The following is a 12,003-nucleotide window of genomic DNA, read 5'->3' as shown; positions in this document are numbered from 1 at the left end:
AAACCTGGTATAAAGAGGGTTACTTAGCTGGTTTGTTAGTTACATCTCTCAGTCCATTAACCACCTTGACAATCCTCTAGTACTCAGACAAACTCAGGTCCACCAGTAATGTCTTACTGTCCTAGAAGCTGTCTGAACAAAATAATTCTGAACAAAACTTAGCAGTTCTAAAAGGATGTGCTTTCAGTGACAACTGAGCAAAGTTCAGGGTATAAATACCGTCTGATGATAATCTTCCAATAACTGAGCCTGTATTTTCAGCTGCTTACACACCTATAGGTCATTTAAAAAAGGAAAACAACTTTTGATATACGGTAAAGTGAAATGCTACCTACACTTTAATGTTAGTAACAGAATTCAGCTGTAAGATCTGTGCTGGAAAGTATCGCACTCCACACCTTCAGGATGTTATTATACACTTAACATGAAACCTTCACTGGTAGGCAGATTTCTTCTTAGCATGAATGGTGCTAGAGAACCAAAACCAGATATTAATTGCAGTATTAATCTCATGCTGTGCCATCACTCATGATACTATGTGTAGAAAATTACGCACTCTGTCTTGGCATGCTGAGGACCCAGCCCCACACAATCCACCATACGAAACTCCTGCTGACAGCAACCGAGTGGAAAAAAGGCTCAGACAGGTAAGTCTGTGACAAACATCCCTTGGAAGACAGGGCTGACTCAAACCTTTTTTGGAGTTACTGCTAAGATATCTCCGCATATAATTTTCAATGGAACCAGCCAGCTTAAATCTGATATCTACAGTACTATAAAAACAGGTCAGACTTGAATGGGCAATTTTTCTGCCAGACTACACCATGTGGGTGGCCAAAATGCAAGACGACTTTTTTTCTGCCACACACTATTTATTTTCCAATTAAGGAAAATCTATGTCTGGAGATAAATACAGGACTTGCACATGGTTGTTTATCCAATAAGGAAAACTCAAGGCATCAGGCTTATACGAGCTATTTACGTTGAATTATTAGGCTTAGCCCAGAGTTGCCTATTTATTTTCTAGCATTACTGGGCTCCTATCTTGCATCTTTTATGAAGACCATCTATCCATACATGAGCTACTGTCTTCTAGGGAGGAAACTATGAATTAGAAAGCTATAAAGCAGTCTCAAGCTGTTTTCTTTTTCCTCCTCCTAGCAAAACAGCTCTTTTGCAATGCAGCTGACAATGTGACACCACTGAAGCTTGCCGAATCCTCAGATCACACTTCAGTTTTAAGGAAATACTCATATGTTTACATACTTTTGCTTTAAACATCACTTTAATGACAATCTGTACAATTCCAAAACAACAACAAAAAAGCCTACTATTTCTTAGCTGAAAACTGGAAGACGGCACTATCTATGTTATACACCAGCTACATAATTACTATAAGTAATTTTTATAAATATGGATCTCAACATACATTAACGATGGAGTAAGGGAAAAGGAGAAATAGCTTTCTCCCTCATAAGAGAAAGTTTATATGGCCCAAAAGATAAGATATTTACTCAAATCCCTGCCACGGGAAGACACAGTTGAGGAAGATAAAAGCCTGTCTCTGGCTGGTTCTTTTTAATAAACACAGCAGCTGTGTGCGGGGACACACAGGCTTGGACTATCAGACCTCCCCACGGTAAAGGGAGATTAGTGGGCAGGACATTAATCCTACTCCAAATGTACAACCTAACAAGTCACTAAGAGTGGGCTTAGAGTGCGGCTGTAATTAGCTAGCTGTTTGAGCTGTGTTACTATCATACAGGATTTAATTGTTTCACGCTTGGTTTGTTTACTGCCCTGTTGTCTACTGAAGGAATGTTTCCTTAAAATTCCCATTGCATTCAGATTTTCTAATGGAAAAACTGGAAGATTTTAATTAGCCTAATAACGTCCTCTTATGATAAATGATCTTCATAGGATTTACTCCCTCATTTTTACCTGTGATACGCCTTTAAGTCTATACTGATCATTTACAGAGAGCAAGGAAACCAAATCACAGCAAATTCTGCAGACGTGTCGCAGCTGTAGGTGGCAGGGTACAAGAGGCAAGTTTTACAAGGGACAGCGAGAATCTTAGTAGACCATGTTAGAAACACTGGACAACTCTCTTGATACATGGTCATTTGCACATAGTATCTTCTCCTTCCTGACTGCATCAGATTGTCTCATAAAATTTATCTTTAAAGAAGACAGTCTGAAAGCTCTCTAGCAAATCTTATCTGAGCAGATCTTCCCTACTGCACTCTCCATGTCTCCTACTGCTCACGCAGTCTTTCTTGCATTTTAAACTTCTAATGACCCTCCCAATTCTACTATTTATAATTCTTTCATTCATACTTGTGTAAAGCCTCGGAAGTGCATTAATATACATTTCTGCAACAGTTAAATCAATTTTGGCCATTCATGTCAAAACAAAGTACTGGAAAGCATTATAATGTAAGTTTAAATAGATACAACTAATGACAAACAGAACAAGGAACACACAGAGCCTGGAACATCTTCAGTATGCCACAAGGGGAACCACAAAGCTAGCAAGCAGCTCTCAGACACTGAGTGATTTTTAGTATCAGGGGGCTGATATGCACCGAAGCTGTGCATCTCTTTAAATTACAAGCATGCATTTCATGAATCAATTTAAAAACACTACACTATCAAAAATTGTGTTATCTTCTGTCTTTACATGTACCTACCAAAGTTACTGAAGAGAATATTCATGCCGGACTCCAACATGCAAAATTAGCCTCCAAGTATGTACAAAATTTCCCTTACTATAGACAACATACAACTGCCTTTAGACATAAGCGTGGGAACTACTTGCAAGTCTCTAATTTCTCTGGGACAGATAACTTAGTAATACCAGCAGGTTTTCACATATGCATGCCTCACAATCCATACTGACAAAAGAGGAGGTCCAAAAAATGTACCTTCAAGCGTGGAAGCAGCAGAAAGATTTCCCTGCCATATTTCAGCATGAGGAATTCTCTGTAGTCCAAAATGACAATCGAGGCTGCACTTTAGGGTGCCTTATACCTAGACTAAACTGAGACTTTTAAATTTAATTTCTCCCCTTTTCTTCTGAGTGCTCTCTTAACTGGCTTTTACACTGTCAATCTATTTTTTGCTCCACAGTAAAGGTGAGTGTGATATTCTTCCCTTGATTTGTTTCTTTGCTTTTGTATGTCCCCACTTCAGTCCCTCATACTGCCATTCATATTCTTCAGTCAAAATGTTACCAAACTTAAACATTTATTGTTTTGTGGGTTAGCATCAAGTACGTGGCTTAGTGGTGTTGCTCTGGATAAACTAGATAAAGGTAAAGAGAAACTAACATGCAACAATACAGATGGTTTTAAATGGTTAATGAGCTAGGAAAAAGGGCGAACAAAACACTTTCTTGAAGCTTTCAAGTTTGCCACTGGCACATGGGGTTGTCATAGAGAAACTTCATGGGCTGGATGTGTACTAGTACTGTTTCCATGCCACTAATTAGCTGATGCTTATTTTGCCCTTTTCCCCTCCTTTTCTGTTAGCTACTTGAGCACTATTTTCAGCTATCGGAAATGACACAAAATGTTAATGCTGAAGTTCTCCTTTTAGCTAAAGTTTGATGGAGAATAAAAGAGCAGACAAGACAGCTCAGAAACCCTCCAGGCATATGTAGCATCCCAAAAACATTTGGTTTCCATCTTCAGCTGCAAATTATAGACAAGACGGATGTGTTTTAAACAAAAAAAGGTCTGTTCGACTTCAGTCTTGCAGAAATGCTAATACTGAACCACTGTCAACTGTGTGAATCAAGAAGGGGACAGCCAGGAAACAGAATTTCCCTAAGAATACTGAGATCCTGGTAATTAATTCATAAAAAAACCGCTAGTGGTTGAGTAATTTTTTTTCCCTGTTTTAGTGTTTAGTAAAAATACTGAGCGTTGGATATTAGCCTGAACTCTTCGGAGACAAAGCACTATTTTACTATTCACCATACAGATGTCTAAAGGAAGAGACAGAATACAACTTAGGTGTCCTTTTCTCTTCTGACATAGTCATAATTCAAATTCAGACTGTTTTCCAAACAGACTGAAGTAATAATTTGTTAGCGAGTATGAACAAACAAAGACTGCTGCTTCCCAGAATTACCAAAATTTTGTTTTCTTAGAAACAATGTTGTCCGGCATGCAACATGTTCATACTTTTCAAACAGCCCACAAAAACCCAGTCAGAATAAGAAATATAATTGCTTTGTTTACGGGAATGTCAAAATACTAGAAATGTATGCTCTCTTTGTTTTATTTTTTTAGGAATATGTGTCCCACACTTTACATAGGTACTTACTGACAATTTAGGAAAAAATCCTACATTCCCAGTGAAATCAGTCTTGTGATCTTCTAATGAGATCTTGAATCTCAGTAAAAGCATGTAGTAACAGTGAAACAGAGCAAAAGTGAAATTTTCAAGAGTCTAAACTGGCTTAAAGTATAAAACCAACTGAAATGAAATAGGACACCTTGTCATGTCACTACACTCCCTGACAAAGAGGCCTTCCCCAGCCTCCTTGTAGCCCCCTTTAGGTACTAGAAGGCTACTATAAGGTCTCCCTAGAAACTTTAACCCCAGCTTTCTCAGCTTTTCTTCACAGGAGAGGTGTTCCAGCCCTCTGAGCATGCTCATGGCCTTCCTCTGGCCCTGCTCCAGCAGGTCCCTGTCCTTGTGGTGGGGGCCCCAGAGCTGAATGCAGGGCTCCAGATGAGGTCTCACAAGGGTGGAGTAGAGGGGGAAAATCACCTCCCTCCACCTGCTGGCTAGGTTTTGGAACTCTTTCATTCTCATAATTAACAGAGTATCTGAAAGCTTAAATCTTGTTTTTAAATCTTTTAAGATTTAAATCTTTAAAGGTTGAGACAGGGAAAGTATGTCATTGTTTTTTTTTTAGGGCTGGAAAGGATGAAGCAACAACTATTTACCAGCTTTACTCATACTGGATTTTAGACTTGGCAAGAGTTGAGGATTAGTCCCAAAACACCTGAAGGATTTTTGAGAAAAAGCATAACATGGAGTTTAACTAACCTCTTTCTACTGTTATTAATTTAAAATAAAAACTTCTACGAATGAATTACCTGCTGCAAATTTATGAATTTATCTCCTGAAACTGCAGCAGCATAATTCTTTGATTAGCATTTGGAGAAGTGAGATGTTGGAATGTCTTTATACAGTCTTCTGCCAGTGACTTACTATGAAACCTCAGGGTATCATTTAAGCTTTATTTCTGTCTGAGGTGTGTAGGCTTGGGATCTTGCTTTCATAGAAGTTAGGAAGTTACAATGACGATATTGTAAGGAGCCTGAACAACAACATAAAACAAATTAAAAGTGTTTTCATCACTACAGACAACACTCATTCCATCAGAAGTTAGCTATCCAAAGGATAGAACCCTAATCTCCTTGAGGATGATTTGAGTCACTTTCTGAAGCTATTTATCTTTGTTGATCGTCAAGAAAGCCTTTGAATACTTCAGATAACATGCCAGACTTACTGCATAGAGTTTAATTACTCTATACAAGTTATTAAGGGTCAGGCCATGACTACATTTAAGCAGCAGTTTTTTGCAGTACATTGACAAAATGAGTCATATTTGGCATGTGTAACTGCAACTGGCATGTAAGCTTGCTAAACGCGTCTGGTGTAATATCCAGTAATTAATGAGTTAACGTTCAATGCAATATTACAATATCAAACTAAAGTATTCTGGAGTATGTGTAATTATAACCTTGACAGAAGCAAAATAGTATCATGGCCTGCAACATTGCCAAAGCAAACGTTATCTAAAGGTCAGCTGGAAAGAATGTCAAATTCATTTAATTAGAACCACACCGTCAGTTCTTGCAAACTGGGGAATTAAGGTTGTTCCTCACTAAAGGAGAGGTAAGTTTGGTTCTTCAGCAGTTAAACAGCACCAAAAAAAACACAATCATTTTTCTCTTGCCCTTTTAATCATCTGTCTATCTTCAAATTATTGTTGTGTTTGCTGAACAGGATGTGAGGTCCTAAATGAGTCATCTACTAAAGTAGGTGGCAAAAGTAGCCCAAAGCTAGAGAGTTGTTCTATCTTAATGTCAATCTCTGTTTTGGCTTGGCACAAAAAAAACAATACGTAAGACAGTGAGACACTGCTACAAAAACAATCTAGTCTGTTTTCTCTTTAACATCTCATAAATCACTACTTGCACAGCATTAGCAGATAGGCTACCATCTCTTCCCATAGAATTTATTTCCCAATTATTATAATTTAATAGAAAAGTGCAACGGTTGTTAGTAAATCAGAAGAGTTCACAAAGTGCTCTGCAAGCTAATAGCAAAATAGAATGTTTTGATAAACACACCACCACCACCCCCTGTCATGTACACACTGCACTGCATGACCGAGATAACTCAAAACATTTAATGGACAGTTCTGTTCTGTTTGAATAAAGTAACTGGTTGGATTCACATAGCATTTCATTTTACTTCCTACAGTTCATCATAAAACAGCTCGGATTAGAAGGGACCTTAAAGATCACCCAGTTCCAACCCCCTGCCATGGGCAGGGATGCCACCCACTAGTTCAGGTTGCTCAGGGCCTCATCTAACCTGGTCCTGAACACCTCCAGGAATGGGGCATCCACAGCTTCTCTGGGCAACCTGCTCCAGTGTCTCACCACCCTCCTAACCTCTCATCTAAACTTCCCTTCTCCTAGTTTAAAACCATTCCCCCTCATCCTGTCATTATTTGACTGAGCAGAGTCACTCTCCGTATTTTTAAAAGCCCCCTTTAGGTACTGAAAAGTACAGTTCACCCACTCCCACATGATGGCAATGAAAAAAGGATGGCATTGGAATATCAAGCTGGAAATTCACGTTCAATTACTATGTTGCATGTTTCCTGTGCAAGTGTTTCCCATTTTTATTCAGTAATTTCAACTATGGGTATACAAATTTCCTCTATTTTCTTTTTACATGTGTGTGGTCTGTCTGCAAGCATATAAATCAAGTTTTTATATATATATATATATTTGTCATTCTGTCTTCCCATCCATATTTTTAAGAAAGGAAAACACATTTGGTAATAAAATGAATGTTCTGTGGCTCTTTATAAGAAACAGCCATTTGACATTAGCCCTAATGCCTTTATCTAACAAAAAAAGCTATTGCACAAAAGAAATAGCTATAAAAATTAAGGTATAAACTCTCAGACAAACCTCTCCTGAGAAAGATCCCCGATCACCAACTCTAAGTGACCTCCACGTTTTCAATTGATTGTAAACTGGATTACTCATGTACAACAGTCTACTCGCCTGTTCCCCCCACACCACACCCCTATTTTTAAACAATCAAGCTTTTCAAAAGTGAGTTAAGTTCTAATGCTCATCATAATACAAACCAGATTGCTCAGCATCTGACAGGGACCTATGCAGTATCCACTCAGGAACCGGGCCAATATAATACATGTATGAATAATCTTAGACAAAGTAGTCTAGTATTATACCATCCAAATAAATAGTTACTCAATTCACCTGGGGTACTTGGCTACTGCAACAGTTAATTACACAACAGCATCCATAAGCAGTGCTATAGACTGTCTAAGCTATTACTGCACTTAGTCACCAGCAAGCAGGAACAAGAGCGCTTACACTGCACTACAAATACACCATCCACTCTGGATAATGTCATACAGCATTTTAAAAGAATAAATCTGTTGAGAGTATTGTGTATGGTGTTTTTTGTTGTTTTTTTTTTCCTAATTTATATTTATCATCATCTAGTACTTTGGATTTGTAATATTTTATGACAATGTCGCTACATTTTGTTGGAAGAAGCAAGGAGGCACATGAGGGAGAAGAAAACTATTTTGTACAGATTTTACCTATCCTTAATGGCTTACCTTTTTCCGATTAGCTGGTGACAAGCTTCTGTAGAGCTTCTTGCCTTGCTTGCCAGCATTCCAAATGGTGAAAGATGTCCAGGAGCTCAGGACTCTGTCTTCAAGAAACCTGACTCGGTGATTCCAGATGGTTTCCCTAAAGAATTGGAAAAAGGGTTGGGTTAGACTCTTTAAAACTCTTCCTGTATACATACATACATACTCATACACACACAAGCTTGACCAAAACGATTCACATGACACAAAAATAATACCAAAAACATTATACTAGCACTTTCCCAGGGAAACTTCTAACTGTTGTCATAAAAAAATAAATTCTGTGCAAGTTCTTAAACAAAAATCATCACAATAGATCTGAAGTCATAGCTAAACCACTGTTATTTTCAAGAATCTTAATAGAAAATTACAAGGCTAAAAACTGTGGCTATGGTAATCAAATTTAATACCAACAATTTCGACTGCCCATCAATACAGTGTTTGCCCATAACCCGTCACCGCATGAACTTCTCTATAACCTGCAGTGCATACAGGGCAAGCCACGTCCTAAACCCAAGATGAACTCTTCATGTTCCACCTGCCCATACATTCATTCTCATTTGTTGCTGCAAAGTTCAAATCTCACAAAGTCAGTACTCCAGTACCCAAATATGCTTCCCAATACTTCAAGGAAAGTCCATTTACATTGGGGCATTCAGGCCAAGTCTCCAAAAAGTCAGTTTTTCAAAGCCCAGGCAGACACTGGAACAACAACAAATAATTACGGAACCACGAAGTCACTCACAGCACTGAACTATCAGCTGTAACACACAGTTCAACACCTGTGTGTGCACACACTAGACCAAGTTAAGAGTGATTTCATTTTGAAATCTCCAAAGTACTATTCTGCACCGATATGAATAACTGACTCTTCTGGAGATCACCTTTATAAGAAACAAAAAGCAGTGGATTTTTTTTTTTTAATTTCTTCTTTAAAGTGCTATGCCTCATGAAATGCCTTAAAATATACTTTAGAAAAGAGCAAGCTGGCACACATCTGTGTCCAATTACACCATTACATCTTCATATTTGTAATAAGTTCCACAATATAACTTAAGCCAAGTGGTTGTAAACAACAGTGAGACTAATGCCAACTGATGAACCACATGGCATTGCAACCAGTAACAAAGGAACACATAACATCCTTGAATAAAAGACTGGCTGGGATCTTTAACAGGTTCAAGATACATTCTCAACAAGAGAAGACAACTTGAAGGGAAGCATTACATCCCAACTAATTGAATTGAGACAGTTTGACAACTATAACATTTTTTTTCTTTCGTGCACACGTCCTATCACTTTCAAACCTGTCTGTATTTAAAAACATATCCCCACCATATAACGTAATATTTAAAGCTACAAAATTTATATTTGTTTAAAGAAAACCACCTGCTGTTAAGAACTTCTGTTTAATGTTCAGGGTTCACAAAATATTCATTAACTAAGAACTTATCTGATATTTAATAAACAGCATTCTAGATACATTGATTTCCTCAATTTATGGCTTGACAGATAAATCTCTCTAATCTACATCTCTTGAACAAGGCATATTGAGTTTAAAATTTCTTCTGTACAACATTCTGAAAGCCATCTTAATCTCCTGTCCCTTCTGAAAACATTTCTTCAGATAGGTTTTTCCACTTACTTTATCAAGTCAGAACACAGTACACTTTATAACAATTGTTAAGAGTTGTTCTACAAATTGTAATGCATCCTGTGGAAAATGTACACGGTTTAAAAAAATCAATTTTGCTAGATTATGCTTTTATGAATGGTTTTTCTTTGAGATTAATTAAAGCATTAAGAGAAAAATGCTAGCAATTTTCCTGTGAGACCCCTGCCTATGGTTTTATTTGCCTTGGGATGCACATATTTTTCCTACCAATATACCTTCTTCACAATTTAACGTTGAGCCCCACAGTCTTCCAACAATATTAAGTTTGTATAGAATTTACACATCAAAATTCTCCACAAATATGTTATTTTGTCTGCTTTAAATAGGGCTTCTGATTCGTGGGTCAGCACAGGTTATCACAGGGCACCTACAGTAAACTGTAACCCCAGCTGTCTGCCTGACTAGGGGTGTCTCTGGTCTCCCCAACCACCTCATCACATGGAAAACCAAACTCCACTCACATTTCCTTGCTACTAAGGATTTAAACTGTCTAAGTGGGCAAAGAGTGTGGAAGAGGAGCTGCACAGCTCTGCAGTCATTCTTACCAGTGGATCAGACTGCTCCCTTAGCTGCAAGTCCTGATTATCCTTAATCCTGTGCATATTACACTCATTTTGGTTCTCTTACAAACCTGTGCACACATTGGTATGATCACTAGAGATGTATGATGATCTGGCATTATAGTAACGTCTGACTTTTATGAAACATTTTCAATTTTTTTCCTTTTTGTAATGGATTATCCAATTCCCAAAAGCCTGTAATAGATATGAATTTATTGTTCCAAATCATTCCTATGAAGTATACATCTGAGGTATAAAACTTGAGGTTATTGAGGTTACTAGGTAGCCTAATTTGTTCCCAGAAGTTGGTTAGCAAACTCTTCTAATATTTTAACAACAGGTATTTTGTGTTTTCATTTGTGTCGTTCCTGCATAGCCTGAGTTATGGTTTGAAAAACATCAAACCCCTGTAACACTGAGACATACAGACTCTTTCTGGGATTCTGAGTTAGCTCCGGAGAGCCCACTTCACCTCAGCATGAGATTTTTGAGCACAGCCAAATCCTTACATGGCTGCTTAGCACTTAATCACTAGTTGTGGTGTGATAACTTGGAAAGAACATCACACAGAAATAGATGAACCCAAGAAGAATTAGCTACTCCATATAAATTTTCCACACTGTTTTGAAGACTATGGCTGTGCACGAGCACTTCCACTAATGGAACAACAACAACAAAAAAAATGTATTTGATTGCAAATCTCTTCTAATGCAACCACAAGCTGCATTCCTGCTGCAAAACTTTAGCTGCTGCTGGCATCCTCTGACACTTGCCTTTTTCCATGTTCATTAGAGCACACTATATTCCCAGAAGGAAAATTCAAGGAAAGAAATATGAAGGTCAAGTTATTTTTCCACGATCACATTACTGAAAATTCTAGAGCTTCTGCTAGCTTCTAAAAAGATTATTGCTTACATGGAAAGGTTTTAATACTGAAATGTGCCTTCAGAAGAAGAGCACTATTATATTCAAGAGCACTATTATATTCAGAATCTGTCCTGTCGACTTGAGTGACAGTCAAGTTTCTTTCCCTCCTGAGCTTAACAAAGTCAAGAAAGTTGAGGAAAAAATAGGCAACCTTACAAGGCATAAAAAGGACTATCAAGTAACTTTCAGTTGTGGGCTGCCAAACCTTCTAAAGACAGGCTAACTGCAGAGAAGCTAGACAGGGCAACAGAGAGCTCAGACAGCCACCAGCAACAGAGCAAGGTCAGGAAGAACCCAGCAAGACTCAACCTACATTGTGTGGCTACAAGCTAGGAAAAATAAATGAAATTAGGTCAATTAAAATATTGAATTAAATAGTTGTTATTGCCCAAGAGACGACTAATGACTGCATTGACTGCATTTTCAAAGGCTCTGCAGTCTGCAAGGTTGCTGCGAAGAAGCCTACAGTCAGATGTTTCTGTGCATTGACTCTCACCAGCCTATCGCATTCCAGCTGAAAAGCAAGAACATTCATGATAAAAATACACCAAGGTATTTTTTAAAATATCAAAAACTGGTCAAACTTATTTTTAGGGTTTAAAGATCTCATGGATTAGAAATAAGTCATTCTCTGATGTGATACTCACACATCAACTATTTTACTATCTTGGAAGCAAAATAGAATATATACAACTGAATAAAATAATAATAATTAAAAAAATATAAAGCAACCTATATATTAAATACTAGTTTAGTTTAATATACAGAAAACTGTATTGTACCCTTTAGTTTTCAATACAGAAACAGCAGAGTTCCCCAAAAAAGTCTCCAGAACAGGGAACCTGAGATCCAAAGCAATCTATATCCAGGCACACAGAAAATATTACTGT

The 12,003-nt window shown here is 37.7% G+C and overlaps 1 protein-coding gene across 7 annotated transcripts in view; it reads right to left on the bottom strand.

Moving 5' to 3' along the window:
• B3GNTL1 (UDP-GlcNAc:betaGal beta-1,3-N-acetylglucosaminyltransferase like 1) overlaps positions 1-12,003 on the bottom strand; it is a 128,305-nt gene that overhangs the window by 14,445 nt on the left and 101,857 nt on the right. For all 7 annotated transcript variants that reach the window (XR_005260234.2, XR_005260235.2, XR_011804132.1 and 4 more), the window contains one exon: positions 7,916-8,051. Coding sequence is in view for 2 of the 7 variants with exons in the window: in XM_038165608.2 (XP_038021536.1) it covers positions 7,916-8,051 (136 nt within the window). In the remaining 5 variants the exon portion in view is untranslated. The remainder of the gene's footprint in view (positions 1-7,915; positions 8,052-12,003) is intronic.

This window comes from Anas platyrhynchos, chromosome 19, assembly GCF_047663525.1.
Source record: "Anas platyrhynchos isolate ZD024472 breed Pekin duck chromosome 19, IASCAAS_PekinDuck_T2T, whole genome shotgun sequence".
Lineage (NCBI taxonomy): Eukaryota > Metazoa > Chordata > Aves > Anseriformes > Anatidae > Anas > Anas platyrhynchos.
This window is presented reverse-complemented; position numbering and strand designations above follow the sequence as displayed.